This window comes from Paralichthys olivaceus, chromosome 15, assembly GCF_024713975.1.
Source record: "Paralichthys olivaceus isolate ysfri-2021 chromosome 15, ASM2471397v2, whole genome shotgun sequence".
NCBI lineage: Eukaryota > Metazoa > Chordata > Actinopteri > Pleuronectiformes > Paralichthyidae > Paralichthys > Paralichthys olivaceus.
This window is the reverse complement of record NC_091107.1, coordinates 2,620,485-2,642,632: the sequence shown is the minus strand read 5'-3', so window position 1 is coordinate 2,642,632 and position 22,148 is coordinate 2,620,485. Positions and strand designations below refer to the sequence as shown.

Sequence of the window (22,148 nt, the reverse complement as noted above, 5' to 3'; positions counted from 1 at the left end):
AACCAATTAACATAACTGTACAATCGTCAAATGTTTTATTTTTATCTTTTGCAAACTGAGCATTTATCTCTCACAAGCACAAACACCACATTTCAGTCAATAGAGATGTTCTTATGATTAACGTCCACATTTGAAATGTTTTTTCTTTGCTCTTCATTATTATGCAAATATGTTAAAGTATCTCACAAATAAGCACAACACGTGTTGTTTAAACTCTAAATCATATATTTTGTTTTTTAATCCCGAGGGCTAAGATTTAATCAGGGTTTTAAAAAATGAAATTGCTCATTATGCCATTAAACGTATAATTTAAAAGTCATCATGTCCAGGTGAGTCCCACTGAGATTTTCAAGACTGAAAAATATAAAAATGAAAACAATATATAAAAACTTTAACGAAAAGAAAACTATCTTGAATAATACAAGAGGAGTAATTCTTAGCATTGATTATAATAATATAAAAACCTGTAGTCAGATCTGCATTATAAGCAGCAGCAAAAATAACTGTTTTGTTATTGTCTAATAATTGTTGTAAATACTTCGAGTCTATTCATCAGAATCCCGGAGTGAATTCATAAAACATTTTAATAGAACGTCGTGTAAATGTTCTCTCTCTGATGGACGTGAGCTGAGTAAGAAGCGAGCGGCAGCGGGGCGGTCACTGTCACGGGCCTGTAAGTCACCGGGTCAGCTGATCTCCCCTCAACATATTTTCCTGTGAGCCGCTCACACACCAGCCTGGAATCAAACCTTGCTTCCTAAATAAGCGCTGCTCAGCCATGCGATGTGTTCATGCTGTTTTCCCCTCAGAGCTCCGGAGGAAAGTGCAGAGCGGCCGCCCCGGCGCTGATAAATACAGTAGACGGCTTATGGCAGAGAGCCGACGAGGCCGGGGGTATTTAAACTTTTAGAGGCAGCGAGCGGAGACGTGTCACCTTGGTGCTCGGGATCAGAGTCGAGTTCACAGTCCTGCGTCCACGGCCGAGTATCGTACAGAGCAATCTGTCCATGTACCCGAAGTGACTGCTTCCTCTGTGGCTGCCCCCCCTCTGGATTCCTAGTGTCAACACAACCGACTCAACTCAGCTTTTCTGACTCAAATATTCAAAAACAGCCGCACACAGAAACCTCCTGGTTTAACAAGCGGCGGCATGAAGACCCATCAACCCCGATTCTTTCAGGAATCACAGACCAGATCTCCTTGACATGTCCGTTAACCCCTGACTGAGGAACCCTGTGGATTTCTGTGACGTCCACATTTTCCCGTCAACACCTTCCAGGCGTCCAAGTGAGGATTTAATGGACACATTAATGCTCCCAGAGGATGAACTCTGACCTCTGTGCTCGCGCCCCCATCAGGAAATAACATCTGCTTCAATCTTCCACCGTCACGAGGCAGATTGCCATGAAATCTGAAGCCAGGAACCAAACTGTGAGCGGACATTAAGAAAATCAGATGGGCCGTCCTCCAAGAGCCTTAAGTGCAGCATTTTAACACAAACACAACAGAATCCTCAGAAACTCCTGATGGAGGACGACACTGTGATCCACACACACACACACAGACACACACACACACACACAGCTGGCAGACACAACGGCAGCAAAGTCAAACAAGTCGCACAACAAACACAGATGCACAGGAAACAAAGACAGCAGGAAAAAAAAAAAAAAGGGGGGCTCAGCCGCCAAATCAGCACAAATCTCTTCACTGATTCAGCTGCACAGTAAAACACGTGACGCACAATCGACTGAAACAGACCGAACAGCAGAGACAAGGGCCGCAAACACAAAAACACAACTCATGACACATTCAGCGTTTGTAAGCTTGAAACAAAAAGACTCCAATCAAAGAGCGCTTTGGTTGGTTGGTTTGTTTGTTTGTTTGTCTGCAGGATTACGTCGATTACCAGAAACAGAACTTGTTCAATTTCAGTGTCTTTACTAATTATTCGTAAATCCATGTTTTCAAACCATCGATTGATTCATTCAGAGTCTGAGTGTGATTCTGTGTTTTTATAAGTTGTGGGTTTTTTACCATCGACCTGCCAGAGGCTGCAGATGTAAACTAGCATACGTGGCTAAATCTGGCACATTTACAGGTAGGACTTCAGATCACGTGTTAATTAACGAGCAACATCACTTTTCAATTAATAAACGTTTCGGATGAATCAGTCTCAGGAGGCGGTTTCCCGGAATTTTCACTTTCTTGACAATGTGACATCATTTATTGCCATTTTCATTGAATTCTCAGAGAAAAATTAATGGATCTGATTAAATAAATGATTGATGATGATGAAGATGATGATGATGACGTCACCATCTTTATTTACTAACAAACACTGCGACTAAAACTGCTCCTCTCTGCTAAACCACCGTGGACACCACCCGTCCTCTCCACCTGACTCCCTCACCTCCCTCCCCCTCTGTGTCTCGCCCACTCTGCCGCGGAGGGCGACAGCATGAACTCAGACTCACTGAAGCTGGAGAGGACGTAAATGAATGTAGACGAGGATGAGGACTAATTTGCTGGAGCAGAGGACGTCGGCTCTGAAAGGTTTGAGTCAGAGAGGAGTGAGAGGGAGGGAGGGAGGGAGAGAGAGCACCCATGGGAGCTGTGATGTGGAAACACAGGGCTCAGTCAAGAGGGAGACACTTCAGACCTCTGTTTATCTCATAACCAGACTGAATGGATGGACTGATGAACGGGTGGGCGGGTGGATGAGTGATGTGAACGATGGCAGATGGAGAGATAATGGTGAGGGACGTGAGAACGGAGAGAAGACATGTGAGGAGGGAGGGAGGAAAGAAAGGGGGTAAAATAAGAGACGGAGAGGAAATGAAAGAAAAGGAGCGAGCAGAAAATACGAGCGTGTTATTTTGATATGGAGCCGATTCTGTGATATTTAACGTCTTCATTCCGCTCAGCGTTGTTAGCTCCCTGCTAATTATCCTGCTCCGGAGAAAATACATAAACAAGCGATGATTAAATCTGTCCTCGTGTGCACCGTCAGCACTTTTCTCTAAACCTAATTAACATGGAGGAGTGTGTCTTTACTGGTGCTGCTGGACGGACTCCAGCCACATGATGCATGAGACTTTCAACAAGTTCGAGATAAGAGTTTTCAGAGCGTAATGAAGGAAATCTAAGATCTGGGTCAAGTCCCACAGATGAGAAGGAACATCAGAGTCTCACAGGATTAGTGACACTTCATCATATCGATATGAAATAATGAATAATGAGAAGAAATACAATTTAAACCTGTTCAAACCCATTTAAAACCAAGTGCCCAGAATAATGTAACACAATTTAAACTTGTAGAACTTTGTATTTTTATCACTGAGAAAGATCCACGTGTACGTTTTTATTAACTCGTTACCTCTTCGCCACAGAGGTTACGTTTGTCTTTTAATCAGCACGATTAAGCAAAAACTACGGGACGGATGTGATTTTTCGTCGCTCTCAAGCCGAGAGATTCTGATTGACAGGTTCACGAACTGAAGAGCAAACGCAGCTGAATCTCTGAGGCTTGTTTGTGTGGACGGTAAAAACTTTATGGGCGAATAAACGAGTGGGCGAGTGAGAGATTTAGTTTCATTATAAAACCGTGGCGGGATCTTTTAGAACATGGCGGCTGTCACAGGTGAGATCATTAATGAAACACTTTTGAGTTTGACGACATTAAAAGGGGCGGAGTCTGACTCATGATTGGACGCGTCCCATTTCTGATTTCCCATCAGACCTTGCCCTGGGTCTTTATCATCAGTCCGCAGGCACGAGAAGGTTTTTAATTTCACGCGGCTGCTTTGTGTATGTTTTGCGTTCATGTTTTCGCGGTGGACTGATTTGGTGTCACAGGGAACGATCCGCGGCAGTGACGTGACTCAGAGGCGGAGCGGCCGCCGCTGCAGCCAGAACTGCTCTGTCACTTCTTATCTCCCGTCACCGGCACCGAACTCACTGGTCTAAGGACGACATGTCACCTTCTCCCTGTCGAGTCCTGTGGGCAAATACCAGCTCTCCTCCAGCTTGTCATTTTCCTCCCTCGTACACGAGCTCCACCCGCACAGATCTGCTCTCCTGCTTATGATGCTAATGTAAGCACTGCTCTCTGCTGCTTTGCATTTACTGTATGTCAGCCTGACACATCACACATCAGCTCAGCTACAGACGTGTGGTGTGTTCAGCTGCAGCTGGAATCTGCAAAGTGACAAATTTCCATTTGGTGAAATGGACAAATGTGAGTTTAAATCACATTAAAACAACTTTCACTTCACCACAGAGAATCTTCATCAAAAAAACTAAGCAAAGCCGACGTCACAAATCTTCAGCTCAGAGAACAAGACGTCCTCAGTCACACACACACACACACACAGTGGAGGTCGGCCGGTCACTCACCCATCACTCTGAGCCGCTCGGCGCCCACCACCACCTCCTGCTCGTCAGCGGAGAAGAGGAGTTTCCCAGCGGTGGATTTGACTTCAAACATCTTGCCCTGCGCTTTAAATCCGTTGGATCCTGGAGCGAACACACACAGCGAAAGAGGGAGGAGACATCAAAGAGGAGCGAGCGGAGGCCCGAGCTGATTTCTTACTGAATCAACTCCTGATATGTGAAAATGTGTCCAGGACCTGATGACATTTTAAAATTAATGCTCCGAGTTTACATAAACCATCACATGTTAATTCTTTCTGAAGAAGTGAAGGGGGATAATAACATCAAGTGAGAGTTACATTAAAGAACCAGATATCACGTGTTATGGTGTTTTATTATAAAACAGATTCAGGTTTCAACTCATTTTATCAGAACATTAAATTCCATATTTACACGTCCAGTGACATCATCGTTTTATTGTTTCTGTGACTGATTCTTGTTTTGGTCCCAACAATCTCCTGAAATCTAAAAAAAACACTTTGATATTTTCACTATTTATCGACAGAATCATTCAATTATCCTGATGAAACAATCGTTATATTTAAGGGACTGAGGGATGATGTGAAATTATTCAAATGGGACCTTTCATGCAGGTGATCAACAACATGATGATAAGAAAAAAACCACAAGAGCAAAGAAACAATTAGAATTTAAAAACTATTTGAGCCTAAAGTAGTAAAATCAAGAAGATAAATAAATGAATGAACAGCAAAATAAAAAGTGATTATTACAAAATAAGAAGGGTTAATAATAAAATGGGTGAATATAATATAAAAACAGAAGACAATAAAAATAATAAAAAATAGAGTTAAATAAAAACTGTGAGATAAAAGAGAAATAGTAAGAATAATTAAAAGTAGTTAATGATAAAATACGTGTATGACGTCAGTCAACACGTCTGACTCAAGTTACTGAGACACTGAGAGAAACTTGTGGAGAACCTGCAGCTGTCCGTCCAGATGTGACCCGAGGTTTTCACTGTTTCTCTGAACGTCAGCAGGAAACACTGGAGCTGCCACGACTGTGACAAACAAGTGAATCAAAATGAAGACAGGTCCCTTCCACTCAAATTGCTTTGTCTCACACAACGGCCGAAAAAACACCCGGCGCCCGAGGGGCTGACTGATCGACGGACGCACAATGGATCCTGTCATTTTGCGCCTGAGACGAAAACCGGCGCCGCTGAGGAACGTCGGAGCAGACGTCCTCCTGCATGTCGGGGTTTAACATGAGAGACACTTCCTGTGTTTACAGACAGTGAGTTTCATTCAGACTGTCGTCGCTATCAGAGACTGACGGGAGGAGTGAAGACAAGAAGAAGAAGAAGAAGAAGAAGATGGAAGCAGAGAATTCATCATGTCCAGAGTTTCATTCTGGAAAGTCTTTTAAATCTTTGTTCAGGACTCGTTCACACCTGGTTTGTTTCAGACCAGAAGAGGAGTTCTGGTTCTGGATCAAACTGAACCATGGTTCTGTTGGTTCACAGTGAAAACACTTTGTTGGACCAATCACAGGAAGTAGAGACACATTAAACCATAGAAGAAGAAGAAGAGGAGGAAGCAGCGGCAGATATAATGTTTGAACCACGAGGACGTTCATCTGTCAGACAAACTTCTTCAGTCCCTAAATTCCAATGTGAAACTAAAACCACCCAGATAAAATGAAACTATGAACAAACACGTGAAGCTTCACACTTTCAAATGAAAACGTTCTAAATCAGAACTGAAATAAAATCTTTAATTCTTTATTCTTTAAAAAAAGAAGATTTGTTTCAAAGGTCAAGAAAATGAAGAACGCGTGTGAGGGAAACTCTGGGACGATGGTTTGTAAAAGAAAAACAGAAAACCTCTCTGAATAATTGAGCAGATGCTTTTCTACACGTGTTGCAGCCGATGTCGTCAGTGTTGTTGCTTCTGATGTTTGTGAGGGATGAAAACATGACGCGGATCAAAAGCGAACGTGAACAAGCACATGAAAGTGTTTCTCACCTGTGACGAGCTGCGTGAGGAGCTGGTTGTTGCTGCCCAAGATGTTGACCGACACGTTTCTGGACGACTGCAGGAACAGCGGGCGGCCCTGTGGACACACAGAGCGCCGTCTTGTTACGTCAACTGTTGTGTTTTTATGTTTTAGAACAAGAGAGAAACACGACTCACAATAAACCCAAGAGTTTATACTTTAAATGTTTTAATGCACTCCTCAATATTGAGATTTCTTTTTCAGGTTAGTGGAAATTTAACATCTCAAATATATTTTAGTTTTTTATTTCACCTCGATTTGTCTGTTTGCATCTGCAGATTTAATCACAACAGAAGTTTTAAAGGTCGTTTTGTTTTGTTTAATCCCTCGAGACAGATTTCACGACTTCAGTTTAACCTTCACCAAACCTTCCAGTTTTATTCCTGTTTATACTCGGAAGGTTTTTACTTCACACTCGGATTTATGAAAGATTTTATTCCCACAAACATGGAGAGAATCACATGTTGTAGATGCTGTTGATTTTGTGATTATTCAGAAAATAAAAACGAGACATGAAAAGATCCCGTCTGATAAAACCTTTAAGTTTAAATACGTCAGCAACATGAGACAAGATTTGTTTAACCATGTTCAGATTCCACAAAACTTGATAATAGATTATTTATCAAATTATTTATTAAAGACAAACTGTACGTGATGGATGGAGACCACGAGTGTGATTTGGTTTTTAAAAATTCACTGATCGAAAAGAAACCAGGAACATGATGACATGTACGACTCTACCTCAAAACACACACACACACACACACACACACACAGACACACACACACACACACACACACACACACACACACACACACACACACACACACACACAGCTCTGATGGCTTTGATGGCTCTGATGGCTCTGATGGCTCTGATTGGCTTTAATGTTGAACATTATATATACATGAGACCGCAGCTTCTTACTCACATCATTTCCAACTGGTCAGCGTGTGGCTAACCATTGTGAGTAGGAAAAGACTTCAGCTAGCAACAAACAGCTAAGATTGCTCCTGATTCAAACTGATTGTCATGGCCAACAACGGAGGAACCACCGAACCTAAGGTTCACTACAACTGCAAGGATTGCCGGAAATTTCAACGAGATGTCAAATATCTTGAACATCTGTTGGACAACGAGAGGGTCCGCGGTCGCGAACAACGAAAGTGGAGACTCACTCTTTGCGAGGCGCTAGATGAGGCCAATGCAAAGTTGGCCAAACGGCAACCTCATGAAGAAAACAACTGCGACAGGCATGAAGATACATGGCAGCCTGAGGAGGGTGACTTCAGTGAGGAAATGCACCAGTCTGAGGTTTGGGACGAAGACAACGAAGCCCTCAGCACTGCAGAGGTCCTCACTGAGACCACCATGCAGAACCAGGAGACCGACCTCCAAAGATGTTACAAGGAGCTGCAGGAGGCTCATAGAATCAACCAGCAGAGGTTTGCTGTGGAGCTGCAGGCTGAGAGGAGCAAGAATGAGGCTCTCATACATGAACTGGAGAAATTGCAAGCTTCAAACAATGAGATGAGTGACAAGTATGAAGTTGACCACCTCCGAGCCAAGCAGCAGATCATCAACATGACGACTGAGCTTAAAGAAGCAGGAAAGTCTAAGATTGACGCCTTGCAGGCTAAGCAGAACCTTGTCCGTGCACGAATGATGGAGGAGATGAAATGTCTCCAAAAAAATGCTGCAGAGGAGAAAATGCTTCTGCAGAAAGAAGTGGAGGAGCTGAATTCTCAACTCTCACTGATGGAGAGAGAGAATGAAGCTCACACAATCAACCAGCAGAAGTTAGCTGTTGATCTGCAGGCTGAGAGGAGCAACACTGAGGCTCTCCTGGATGAATTGGAGAAACTGAGAGCTTCGAACAATGTGATGAGAGAAAAGTTTTTAGCTGACCAACTCTTAGCCAAGCAGCAGGTCACCAACATGACGAGTGAGTTTGAGAAAGCAGTCAAGTCTCAGGCTGAGCAGAAACTCGTCCATAAACGGATCATGAAAGAGATGAGATGTCTCCAAAAAAATGCTGCAGAGGAGAAAATCCTTCTGCAGAAAGAAGTGGAGGAGCTGAATTCTCAACTCTCACTGATGGAGAGAGAGAATGAAGCTCACACAATCAACCAGCAGAGGTTAGCTGTTGATCTGCAGGCTGAGAGGAGCAACACTGAGGCTCTCCTGGATGAATTGGAGAAACTGAGAGCTTCGAACAATGTGATGAGTGAAAAGTTTTTAGCTGACGAACTCTTAGCCAAGCAGCAGGTCACCCACATGACGACTGAATTTGAGAAAGCAGTCAAGTCTCAGGTGGAAACCTGCCAGGCTGAGCAGAACCTCGTCCATAAACGGATCATGGAAGAGATTAGATGTCTCTGCCAAAATGTTGCAGAGGAGAAAATGCTTCTGCAGAAAGAAGTGGAGGAGCTGAATTCTCAACTCTCACTGGAGGAGAGAGAGGATGTCAAGCATCAGGAGTGGCAGAAGGAAAAGGAGGAGGAGAAGCAAGAGGAGAAAGAGGGGGAGGAAGAGCAGGAGAAGCAGAAGAAGGAGGAGTCCCCCTCTGATGCTCTCCCTGCTCCAGAACCTGTGGAGACTGAGGTGTCTGACGAGACGCCCAAAAAGAAGAAGTGTTCCATCTGGAAAAAAATCAGACGGTGTCTGGGACTGAGGAGGAGGAAGCAATAAGACACTGCAGCTAACAACTGATTCACAGCTGATACTTGTTCACCTGTGCTCCTCCTGCATGAAATCATGTCTGAGAGGAGGAAATGAAAATGTTATATAATGTATATGTGATGTTATGTATATATGTAATATGATGTTCACAAATATTAAACATTGTATTATCTCATCCATATATATTTTGCTTCATTTATTAACAGTTCATTTGTTTTTCAGTCAGGTTTTCAACCTAAACTTATCTTAACATAAACCTGAACTTCAACCCAACCTCACAGACTTAGGTCCTCACAAAAGCAGCAATACCTGGACTACACACACACACACACACACACATACACACACACACACACACACACAAATAGTCTCACACACACACACACACACACACACACACACACACACACACACACATGGCTTTGATGGCTCTGATGGCTTTGATGGATCTGATGGCTCTGATTGGCTCTGATGGCTCTGATGGCTCTGATGGCTCTGATTGGCTCTGATGGCTCTGATTGGCTCTGATTGGCTTTAATGTTGAACATTATATATACATGAGACTGCAGCTTCTTACTCACATCATTTCCAACTGGTCAGCGTGTGGCTAATCATTGTGAGTAGGAAAAGACTTCAGCTAGCAACAAACAGCTAAGATTGCTCCTGATTCAAACTGATTGTCATGGCCAACAACGGAGGAACCACCGAACCTAAAGTTCACTACAACTGCAAGGATTGCCGGAAATTTCAACGAGATGTCAAATATCTTGAACATCTGTTGGACAACGAGAGGGCCCGCGGTCGCCAACAACGACAGTGGAGACTCACTCTTTGCGAGGCGCTAGATGAGGCCAATGCAAAGTTGGCCAAACAGCAACCTCGGGAAGAAAACAACTGCGGCAGGCATGAAGATACATGGCAGCCTGAGGAGGGTGACTTCAATGAGGAAATGCACCAGTCTGAGGTTTGGGACGAAGACAAGGAAGCCCTCAGCACCGCAGAGATCCTCACTGAGACCACCATGCAGAACCAGGAGACCGACCTCCAAAGATGTTACAAGGAGCTGCAGGAGGCTCATAGAACCAACCAGCAGAGGTTTGCTGTGGAGCTGCAGGCTGAGAGGAGCAAGAATGAGGCTCTCATACATGAACTGGAGAAATTGCAAGCTTCAAACAATGAGATGAGTGAAAAGTATGAAGTTGACCACCTCCGAGCCAAGCAGCAGATCATCAACATGACGACTGAGCTTAAAGAAGCAGCAAAGTCTAAGATTGACGCCTTGCAGGCTAAGCAAAACCTTGTCCGTGCACGAATGATGGAGGAGATGAAATGTCTCCAAAAAAATGCTGCAGAGGAGAAAATGCTTCTGCAGAAAGAAGTGGAGGAGCTGAATTCTCAACTCTCACTGATGGAGAGAGAGAATGAAGCTCACACAATCAACCAGCAGAAGTTAGCTGTTGATCTGCAGTCTGAGAGGAGCAACACTGAGGCTCTCCTGGATGAATTGGAGAAACTGAGAGCTTCGAACAATGAGATGAGTGAAACGTTTTTAGCTGACCAACTCTTAGCCAAGCAGCAGGTCACCCACATGACGAGTGAGTTTGAGAAAGCAGTCAAGTCTCAGGCTGAGCAGAAACTCGTCCATAAACGGATCATGGAGGAGATGAGATGTCTCCAAAAAAATGCTGCAGAGGAGAAAATGCTTCTGCAGAAAGAAGTGGAGGAGCTGAATTCTCAACTCTCACTGATGGAGAGAGAGAATGAAGCTCATGCGATCAACCAGCAGAGGTTAGCTGTTGATCTGCAGGCTGAGAGGAGCAACACTAAGGCTCTCCTGGGTGAATTGGAGAAACTGAGAGCTTCGAACAATGAGATGAGTGAGAAGTTTTTAGCTGACCAACTCTTAGCCAAGCAGCAGGTCACCCACATGACGAGTGAGTTTGAGAAAGCAGTCAAGTCTCAGGCTGAGCAGAACCTCGTCCATAAACGGATCATGGAAGAGATGAGATGTCTCCGCCAAAATGTTGCAGAGGAGAAAATGCTTCTGCAGAAAGAAGTGGAGGAAATGACTTCTCAACTCTCACTGGAGGAGAGAGAGGATGTCAAGCATCAGGAGTGGCAGAAGGAAAAGGAGGAGGAGAAGCAAGAGGAGAAAGAGGGGGAGGAAGAGCAGGAGAAGCAGAAGAAGGAGGAGTCCCCCTCTGATGCTCTCCCTGCTCCAGAACCTGTGGAGACTGAGGTGTCTGACGAGACGCCCAAAAAGAAGAAGTGTTCCATCTGGAAAAAAATCAGACGGTGTCTGGGACTGAGGAGGAGGAAGCAATAAGACACTGCACCTAACAACTGATTCACAGCTGATACTTGTTCACCTGTGCTCCTCCTGCATGAAATCATGTCTGAGAGGAGGAAATGAAAATGTTATATAATGTATATGTGATGTTATGTATATATGTAATATGATGTTCACAAATATTAAACATTGTATTATCTCATCCATATATATTTTGCTTCATTTATTAACAGTTCATTTGTTTTTCAGTCAGGTTTTCAACCTAAACTTATCTTAACATAAACCTGAACTTTAACCCAACCTCACAGACTTAGGTCCTCACAAAAGCAGCAATACCTGGATACACACAAACACACACACACACACTTAGACTTAAGCCTACCGCTCTGTTCGCAAACTTCCATTTCCCAGAGTGCCCTGCACCGATGTGAAATGCCGATCACGTCGGACACTCTGCTCTTTCTGTGCCCGACTAATCTTCATGCCTCAGTCAACTTCTTAATTAGAGATAACGGCCTGACCATTGTGGCGCTGTGGCGGCCGAGGGGGGGACTCTCCTCGTGTGTATATTACTGATAACATTATGGCTCTCGACAAACTTACTGCAGTTCCCACAGTAAACTCAGGGAATGTGTGATACACAAGCAGGAAGTGATTACAATAACAACGAGCTGTGAACTGAAGAAGTTTGAGACACAAAGAAGAGACGATAAACCGACTGTGGAACGTCAAGGTGTGTGTGTGTGTGTGTGTGTGTGTGTGTGTGTGTGTGTGTGTGTGTGTGTGTGTGTGTGTGTGTGTGTGTGTCATCAGGATGACACATTAAATACTAAACATCTTTCAGGACTTGCTGAAGGACGGAAAATTATTTTTATTATTTCTTTTAAATCACTTTCTTGACGGAGCATCGTTTGACATTTGCACTGATTTCCCAGGGAATGAATGATAATGATGATAATAATGATGAATTGTATTTCATAGAACATTACAATATGAAACAAAAGGAGAGGATGGTGAATATGCTTCCTTTTACATTTGAAGGTTTTCAGATCAGGAGACATAAACACCAGCTTCAGATCCACGTAACAGTTTCATTAATCATCAGTTCAGAAGTAAAACCATGGATCTTGAGATAAGAGGATTTCCGTTTATGACTCCGTCAGTTACTTGTTCCTCCGTCCATTGTCCTCCACCGATCAGAGGTTGGGTCACGGCAGCTGCAGACTCAGCAGGTTGTTCTACACGTTCCTCTTCCTATGGAGCGTTCCAGCTCCTCCTGAGGGATCCAGAGGCCTCTCCCAGGCCGGGTGGGATTTATAATCCCTCCAACAAGTTCTGGATCGACCCCGGAGTCTTCGCCTGGTTGGACGGATCCTGATAAGACGTCTGAACCACCTCCACAAGATCGTTGAACACACAGAAGCAGCTCCACTCAGAACTCCTCCTCCATCTTTAAGACTTGTATCCCCGTTCTTTGGGTCACTAACCAGAGGCTCCGTCTCCCCCGAGCCCTGAGAGAGCGATCCACCGTCTCCAGCAGAGAATCGCAGCCTCGGCCTTGAAGGTGCTGATCCAGTTAATTAGCCAGAGACCCTGATGAACAGAGGGAGTCTGGACACCGAGCCGCAGATTTACTTTGATAAAAGCAGTTTCTGAGCGAGCTGCTGAAAACCTCCTCTGGCTCAACTTACCGAGCTTTAATTCAAAGAGTGAGATGTCGGAGCCTCTGGAGCTCGGCTCTGCCCCCAGGACATATTTCTATAACCAGCTCCGATCCGGGTCTCTAACTCCTCTTCTCTCTCTCTCTCTCCCCGTGTGAGAGGCGTCCTGCTGGGAGTAATATGTTCGGCCGCATCAGTAACGAATGGAAGAGCGAGGCCGAGCGGATCAGAGGCATCACACTCGACAACAAACTAAACACGTGTACTCGACACAAACAGCCCCACAGGGCAGCGGCAGGAGCTGCAGTCTCAAGAGGCTGCAGCCGGAAGACGGAGCGAGGAGCTGCTGCGCTCAGAGGTGACGGATTCACAGCTCGAACCTTGAAGAATATCATCACGAGTCTCAACGCGCTGCCTCAGACTCAGAATTCTCCTCAGGAGACTTTATCTTTTTATGTTTTTAATTTGCTTCGCCAAGGACGATTCCTCCGAAACCACCGAATGGATTTCAAACTGTAAACAAAGATGTCATCTCCACTTCCTGCTTCTGAACAACAGTGAACGCCATCTTACAGTCTGTGCCTTTGTGGACAAATGGATGCAGCAAAAAAAAAAAATCTTCTCATTGAATTTTTATGTGAAATAAACTTTCTCACACGAGGCTTGTTTTTCCTCCAGCCGAGCGGAGCCTCCGTTCTTCTGGTCAGTTCCTCGGTCGTCTGTGTTCCAGCAGCTCCTCTTGAAGATCCTTCTGTTGTTTCTGGAGAGTTCATCAGAGAAGAGCTTCCCTGTAGCTTTCGTTGGATCCCAGTTGGCTGGTTTTTAACTGTGTCACTGGAGGACGCTCATTGAAGCCGAGTCTTGTCGAGTTTGTGCACTCGTGAGAATCTGGAATAAGCTTCAAACGTCTCTTATCCAGAAACATTTAACGGAATTTCTGTTGAGCTGAATTGACCGAATGAAAAAACTTTAAACCTTTTGACTTTGACTCACAGCTTCCTTCATATCGCTCACAGAGAAATGGTTCTAATTTTATTTTAACATTTGTGATGTGATGACTAACGACTCAAACACCAAAGAAAAAACTGTCTGACCTCGTAAGATGTTTTGAAAAACTTGTTTCAATTAGAATTTGACTTTAACAGTTTTAATCTCTCATAAAACTGTTGATTTTTACATTAATGAGCAAAAGCTGGAAAAACAAAATTCTCTTTGATCTGGATTAAAGACGACGAGTTTACACAAAAAGTTCAAACTTCAAATCTCCTTTAATTAGGATCTGAGATTTAACACAACATGTGTTTGTTCGTTACAACATGACACAAAAACACTTTTGATTCCCAGTAAACTTTTCTTTTGCAGCAGATTTATGAATTTTAAATCTCTCTCTGTCTCTTTTCACTAATTTCTCAAAGAATAATTCACGGATCCGTCTCTTGCTTTGAAGGGGACTGATATTTATGAGTGTGTGAAGTTTCACGCAGACTGACCTGGCGTAGGTGTGTTGTGTTTTTATTTGATTTTGCCTGACTGAGGATTCTGTGCTGATCTGGATATATGTCAACACACGGATGTGCAGCGTGTGGGCGGAGGTTTGCGCTCTCCGAGTGCTCTTCTACTTTATGATTGTTGTTCTAGTTTTATTTCATTTTAATCATCACGCTCTTTTTCGTCCTCCCTCTGTGAGGCAGCCTCAGAAGATTCTGTACAAAGTAAAAGATCGTTATTACTGTTGTTGATGTATGTTGCATTTTGACGTCATTATAATAAAAGTAGGATTGTGTTTTCGTGGCCGTGACATCACGGCATCGACATGCTTGCGCTCGTTTGAGTCGACGTTGAACTCGGCCGCCTCCTGCCTGTCAAAACATCCCATCTCTCTCATTCGAATTCAGTCCTCCTGCATCTGTCTTCCTGTCTCCATCTCAATTACTGCCTCCTCTCCCTCATCTCTCCTCCCCTCCTGCTCTCTTGCTCCTTCTCTTCGCTCCTCATCCCTCATCCTCCCTCTCGGCTCACGTAAGGTCCCAGACAGAAGAGATAAAGCTCGCCGCTCCCTCGCATTATCCGACTCTGCGTCCTCTACCTGCGAGCAGCTGTTATTACTGCGACGCTACAAGAGACGCAGGGAGAGAGAGAGTTGCTTTATCGTGGCCATCTCTCCGTTTGGCTGACAACTCTGGGCTCGGTTCCTCCTCCTGCAGTCGTTGGACGGCTGGAAGCTGCTCTGAATGTTAAATTGTGAGCAGGACGTACCTGGGGACCTCAGACAGACATTACGCTCAGATCAGTAAACCCCCAGAAGGTCTGAGGGAGGAAAAGTGAAGTTGTGGCTGCGAGCAGCTCACTGGAGAGTGCATGTTAATGAGAGTACGAGGCTGCGGGCTGTTGTACGCGTTCGTTTCCCGCTGAGACCATCTGCTCTGGAACAGGTGCAGCCACGAGGATGTACAGCGTTTATCCCGATGACGGCTTTTCCTGCTTTGTCACGACATGAAATTACAAGACATGACGATTGTTGTTAGGATGTAACGTGACACGTAATGACATGACAGACGTGATGTCATGATTTGTCCCGATGGTGGCGTGGTGACTGCAGGAAGCTGCTCAGTGAGACACTTTATTTCAGTTTATAATTTACATTTAAAGTGTATATTTTATTATATATATATTCACTAGAGTTAGATTTCATGTTCAAGAGGTCAAAAACATGGTGGGGCCCCTGTGACCTTGACCTTTGACCTTTGACCACAAAGAGACGACTCTTCTTCCTCCTCGTCATCAAACTTTATGTTCCTTATTTCACTGGGATTAAAAATCACTGCTGATGTTATGACAGGTTGGATTTTGTCTCTTCTCATTATATTGTGTGTCAGTGTAAGATGAACACAGCGGGTGTCGTGTGTGTGTGTGTGTGTGTGTGAATGAGTCAGTTAGTTTGTGTGTCTGTCGTTGTGCGACTCACTGGTTTGGACTGGATTTCTTTGGCATAGAGAGGTTGGAGGAACTCGGAGTCTCCCTCCAGTTTCAGGCCCTTCTCTGTGATTCGGAGGTTCCCCATTCCATCCTGTGAGGAACACACACACACACACACACACACACACACACACACACACACACACACACACACACACACACAGAGTTAGTTTCATATGCACGTAAACACAAAGGCAACAACTCGAAGGATTTTCCAGTTTTTCTGCATCGTTACGTAACATGATTTGATTTAAATAACGATTTCACACACCTGCAGTGTGTGTGTGTGTGTGTGTGTGTGTGTGTGTGTGTGTGAGAGGAAATATTAACCTTATAATCACACACACACACACACACACACACACACACTTAATCAGATGCTCTAATCTCTTAATCTCCTGTTTAATGCAGTGACTGAGGTTCATACTTGACTCCAGCTTCAGTTTTACAAACGGCTTCATTGGCAAACATGTCGTGTTAGTTTAAATGGAAACTGTTTTCCATCATGAAACAGAGAATGTGTTGTACAGAATATCAAAACTGTTTTCAGTAAATCTTCATCATCAGCACGGAGCTGCTTCATCGTTCTGTGAACATGTGACTCAGATCTCTGTGAGATCAATTCTTCAGTTTAAATGAGACGTGTTCTGTTTATCAGTTGAGTTTAACTCGTGTCATTACTGAAAATGTTTACATGCTGGAATGTTTCATTCATTAAATATCAACAACATTAAACTTATCTGTGAATCCTGAAATGCCACAAAGTGAACTGAGCTCATTAAAACAGCTTCACGAAGCCAAAAGTAACAGCGACTGTGACCTTTGACCCTCAACCACCAACATCCAATCGGCCCGTCTCTGATTCCCTCGAGGCGATCTGGAGATATCGTGTTCACACGTGAGACCGAAAAAACGAAGCCTCCAGCCACTAGGTGTCACCAGAGTGGAGACATAAACACACGCAACACTTTCCTCTCACTGTCAATTGCTGCAGAGAAGAAGAAAAACCCAAACAGAACCTGGATTCAAACCAAAAACACTCTTGCCATGAGGTGACCCACTGTACCACCTCGCCGCCCTGATATCATCCACAGTCTTAGATTTGAATGTCACCTTCCTCGGGAGTCTTGTTTTCAAACATGAACCTCTGCAGAAGCCAAAAATCCTTTTAAACTCGTTTTCAACTCAAACGCTGTGTTTGTTAAATTAAATTATTTTCAGCCGACAGCAGGAACAGAAGATTCCTTCGTTTAAAGATCACAGCAGCGACTCCGAGGCCTGAACGGTGGATTTGTGACTGAAATTCCTCGGCAGTGAAGACGCTTCTCTTGTGTTTCACGTTCTTCGTTATTTCATGATTATTTCATCCTATGAAAACATGCGACCGCAGCGTCAGAGCTGCTGCAGCCGAGTAACAGACGACTCCAGCGTCTCTGTCTGTGTGAGAGGAGAATCCACCGTGACGCGCTCAGTCATTATATATATTACATGAGATCACCTGCTGGATGTTTCCACAGATAAGAGACGAGTCAGAAACAGAGCGAAGGAGAATCCGTCCGTTTATCTGCCTGTTTGATCTCCTCCTGCAAAGACTTTTTTTTTGTTTTTTTTGTTTTCCCGCCGTCGTTTGATCCCTCGGGCTCCGACGAGCAAATGGAGATCAAGACCCCTCCAAATCACAAAGTAACCGAGGATGGGTTTCAAGCCTCCTCCATGTAATCCCTCCCCCCACTGTGTATAACATATTAAAATTCTAGGGCTGTTATGGCAGCGGGGGGTTGAGTCGCGGACGTGCCGCGCCTGTGAATCACCCTCAGGTGGAAGTCGGGCCCGTCAGCGACTTCAGACCTTATTCTGAGTCAATTTCCGACTTTTTGATGACGAAAAGCGACTGTAAGAAACGAGAACCATATTTCAGCGCCGCTCTCAGGTCGTCGTAGACAGACTGATTTCTCTCGGAGGCGCCGGCTGATACATGCAGTCCATCTTCTCTGGAATATACAGTACACACCGAGTGAATCCTCCCGCCGGCTACTTCATATCTTCGTCTGGATTATTGCTGAGGATGCGTAATGGCTGAAAAGTTATGTTGTGCGCCTCAGTCCATATCTTTCCCTCCGCGTTTCACCCCCCCCCCCCCGAGGAGATAAGTCACTTACAAAGGAGCAAAGTTTTAGAAATTCAGCTCATGTGGCCTGAAATTCAAACCTAAATTGGTTCCATTCCATAAAAAGAATTTACCGACAGCGGAGAAAGTGTTATAATGGAATAATGTGAATCCATTAAGAGACAGATTTAAGTTTCTCTAACAGAAGAGACAAGAAAACCTCGTTGTGAGGTTCGTCAGCGACGGAGGCGAAGGAATTTAATAAACGAGTGTGAAATGAAGCTGAATGTTACAGAAACATCGTCAGGTTGAGTAACTGGATGAAAACTGAAGCTGATCTCAGATCTGTGTTAATAAGAATCAGTGACGGATACTTGAAATGAAGATGCAGCACGAGAGAGACGAGAGACCAGAGCTTCATGTGATATATTATATTCATCTTCAGTTGTTCCCCAAAGGAATAAAATTCATTTGAAAATTATTGATCGGCGACGCACTGATGATCACAGAGTCTTAATTTACACAGACCACATGTCTCGTTCATGCTGCTAATTGGTTTGAAACCGGTTTAACAAAACATAAACTTCCTAAAACTAAATGTTTAAACTAAATGTAAGTAAATGTAAGCCTCTGATCTTGTTTAAATTGATTAAAAAAAAAAAAAGATTGGTTATTAACGATGGTTTTTAATCAAAAATCAATTGGATCAACAAATTTAAACTTAGAAAAAAGCTTCAAATTGAGTTAAAAACTGATTTAAACTGGTTCAGAGAAACAGAGACATTTTATATTGAGACACAAACTTCCTCCAGTTGTGTTTTCATGAAGGTTGTTGGTGTGTGTGTGTGTGTGTGTGTGTGTGTGTGTGTGAAGAGTTGCGATCGATAAAACCAAAACAAAGCACTTTATAAACGCAGTTGATTTCTATATAAATTCAGTCCATTCACTGCCCACTACAGTAAACTGATGTGTCGAGGGCTTGAATGAGTGAGCGAGCTGCTGAGCCGAGTTTGAATGAGTCAGCACCGACGAGAGTGGAGCAGATAGTTTGTCACCGCCCGGCTGCCACATGCAGTAACGGCAGAAACGAGCGCTCCTTTATTTCTATTGTGTTAAGATTCCTCGTGTTTACGTGAGATGAGAGATGAAGGGAAAAGTTGGAAGAAAATATTTAATCGTTCTTCAACATAACATCGACAGCAGACGTCAATAAAAGAACAATTTCACTGCAGCAACTGAAAGAGCACGAGACGTGTGTGTGTGTGTGTGTGTGTGTGTTCTTTTCTAGTCCAAATTCTCTTCTTTTCATTCTCTGCAATGAGCGTCGAGCTGCAGCCGGCACAGCGAAGCGAGACGAGCGTCCATGAATAATTCAGGGCGACTCTCTCCAGGACGGAGGCCTCTGAACACTCAGGTGTTTCTCTTCACCTCCACTCTGGCCTCTCTTCTCCTCTTCCTTCCTCCCTTCTCTCCCTCTGTTTTTCATGTCCTTAAAGACCTCTCGCTTGTTCCATCCTCCCTCGCTGATCAACCTCTTAGATTCCTCTTATCTCATTATCTTTTTCTTTTCCCTCTCTACGTTCATTTGCTCTCGTTTACATATTTTCTTTTTTGTCTCAGCACCACGGACAGAGACACGGAGACGGTAAAATAAAGATGGACGACATGACGCCTCCCTGAAAGCGAAGCCGATCATGGTCGCCCCCTGGTGTCTGGCTGCAGTACATCTTCTCCATGTTAGCAGATGGGACATGCACCCAACCAAAAAATGACGACGTCATAGTTTACTTCACACGTGTTCAATGATCACGTGACAGAAACAACAACAATGTAAACGGTGGCTATTTACTGGTTTCGTTTAACAACGCTAGGTCTAATTACAAGTTAGCGGCTACATGTAGCATCACTGCTCTACATTACGGACACTCACAGACGTGGGCCTTCCTCTCTGGTATTTAAAGGAGCTTTGATGCAGACTTTATCGCCACCTACTGGCCCGGAACACTTTCGTTGTAGCGTTTGTTCAGGTGGAGAGAGATATTTTCTTTAACAGGCTGGAAAATATCAGTTTAAAAAAAAAAAAATCTGCAGTTTAGTAGAAAAGTTCTGTGGAGTGCCCTCTGGTGGAATTATGTCTCCGGCCTTAAACCACTTGAACGCCTCATAAATCTTGTGTTTAACTTCCTGTGTTGGAAATATTGTTCGGTTCACTTCAGAATAAATGATGAATCCTGAATCCTCTCTGAAGCTCAGATATACCCCCCCCCTCCCCCCACACTTTAATCCATCTCTCTCTCTCTCTCTCTCTCTCCTTTCTCTCTCTCTCTCCACAGCGTTCGCTCCAACAAGGACTAAATTGATCTACACTCGACGCCAGCGTTGCCTCCACTGTCACTGCTGTGTTAGCTTGATAGTTATTGAGAATTTATTGTGTTTGTGTGTACTTTGGGCTTTGTGAGTGTGTGTATTTGCTCGATGTGTGTGTGTGTGTGTGTATGTGGGACTGGCTGCTCTGTTTACCTGGCAGTTTGTGTGTGTTTGTGTGTTTGTGTGTTTGAGCAAAGGAGAAAACGTCTGTCTTGTAAATAACATTTGTTCCTTTGGTTCCCTCTGTTATTCTGCTGATTTATTTGGCCCAGCTGTGCTATGGTGTGTTTGTGTGTGAGTGTGAGTGAGAGTGTGTGAGAGTGTGTTTGTGTGTGAGAGTGTGTGAGAGTGTGTGAGAGTGTGTTTGTGTGTGAGAGTGTGTGTGTGTGAGTGGGGGGTGAGTGTGGCAGATATCAGTACTGCCGTGGATCTGTGAATCACCTCTCTCGTATCAGTCATCTCATCCATATCCATCTCTGTTTCTCTATCTACACCCCCCCCCCCCACCCCCACCCTACTCATCGTCCGCCTCCGTCCCCTTTTCTGAAGTCGACGTCTTCAGAGAGCTGCGAGTCGCCGCTGTCAATAACGCGGAGCTCCCGGCCCATTATTGAGCGTCTGCATCGATATGCATCAAGCCGCCACCCGAGGCTAAAGCAAATATAGACGTCTTGACGCCGGGTGGAAAATATCAGAGTCAGACTGTTGCATAGCAGACACCTCATCATCGTCTGCTCGGGGGGGAAAGGTAAAATCTGTGCTTGTATCCTCCCACACTGAAGTGATCCTGGGACGAACACGTGTCACTGAGGTTTTACACTTTAAACATAAACTTCATGGTTGATAACTTTAAATAGAAAGAGAACTCAGGTACATGAGAATCTTTGTTTTACATCAAATCTAAACATGAGTTTCTTTTTCTGTGAAATAAAAGTTTTCATTTTGCAAGATCAACGTCTGTGCATTAATCGTCAGGGTGTTTTTGGCTAATTGACAAATCTAATGTTAAATCCATGTCCCTTTGTTTTCTGATTTTCATATTTCTATCATATAAGAAAATAACGGTGGAGACGGAGCTGCAGCTGGGACACCGACCATGAAGAACAAAACATCCCATGATGCTCTGCAACGGACATAAACTTTCCAAGAAGATAAAGCTGCAACTTGACACTTTCACGACCTCCAGACGCTCAGTGGTCTACAAACCAAATCAGAGGCCGAGTCTGAACGACCCTGCGTCCAGGTGTAAATCCTTCAGAGCACGCTCAGAGTAAATGTTTCCTTTGGGTTTAGCAGAACTTAATCAGTCAAGTGATGATTCTGACGCGTCCTGATGGACGAATCACAACGACGAGACCTGAGGAGGCTGTAAACAACACATGCTAATATTCTAATGATAATACTGACGAGTCCATAAACAGCCAAACGTTCATTTCCTCTGATAAACGAGAGGAAATTCAGGAGGTGGAGGTGAAGAAGTGTCACCGACTTTGATTCACAATTAAAGATGCTGTTTCTTTCCTCTATGTTATAAAGTTTTTGGGATTTTAAAGTTCTGCGAAGTCAAACCTCTGTTAAAATGCTGCCTCCTCAAAGTCAGTTTTCATAATT

The 22,148-nt window shown here is 44.1% G+C and overlaps 1 protein-coding gene across 4 annotated transcripts in view; it reads right to left on the bottom strand.

Annotated features, from left to right (window-relative positions):
- Nucleotides 1-22,148, bottom strand: part of sgcd (sarcoglycan, delta (dystrophin-associated glycoprotein)) — a 189,023-nt gene that overhangs the window by 30,200 nt on the left and 136,675 nt on the right. For all 4 annotated transcript variants that reach the window (XM_069510192.1, XM_069510194.1, XM_069510191.1 and 1 more), the window contains 3 exons: nt 16,053-16,154; nt 6,423-6,510; nt 4,399-4,518 (listed from right to left, as the gene is read on the bottom strand). In XM_069510192.1, the coding sequence (XP_069366293.1) occupies nt 4,399-4,518; nt 6,423-6,510; nt 16,053-16,154 (310 nt within the window). The remainder of the gene's footprint in view (nt 1-4,398; nt 4,519-6,422; nt 6,511-16,052; nt 16,155-22,148) is intronic.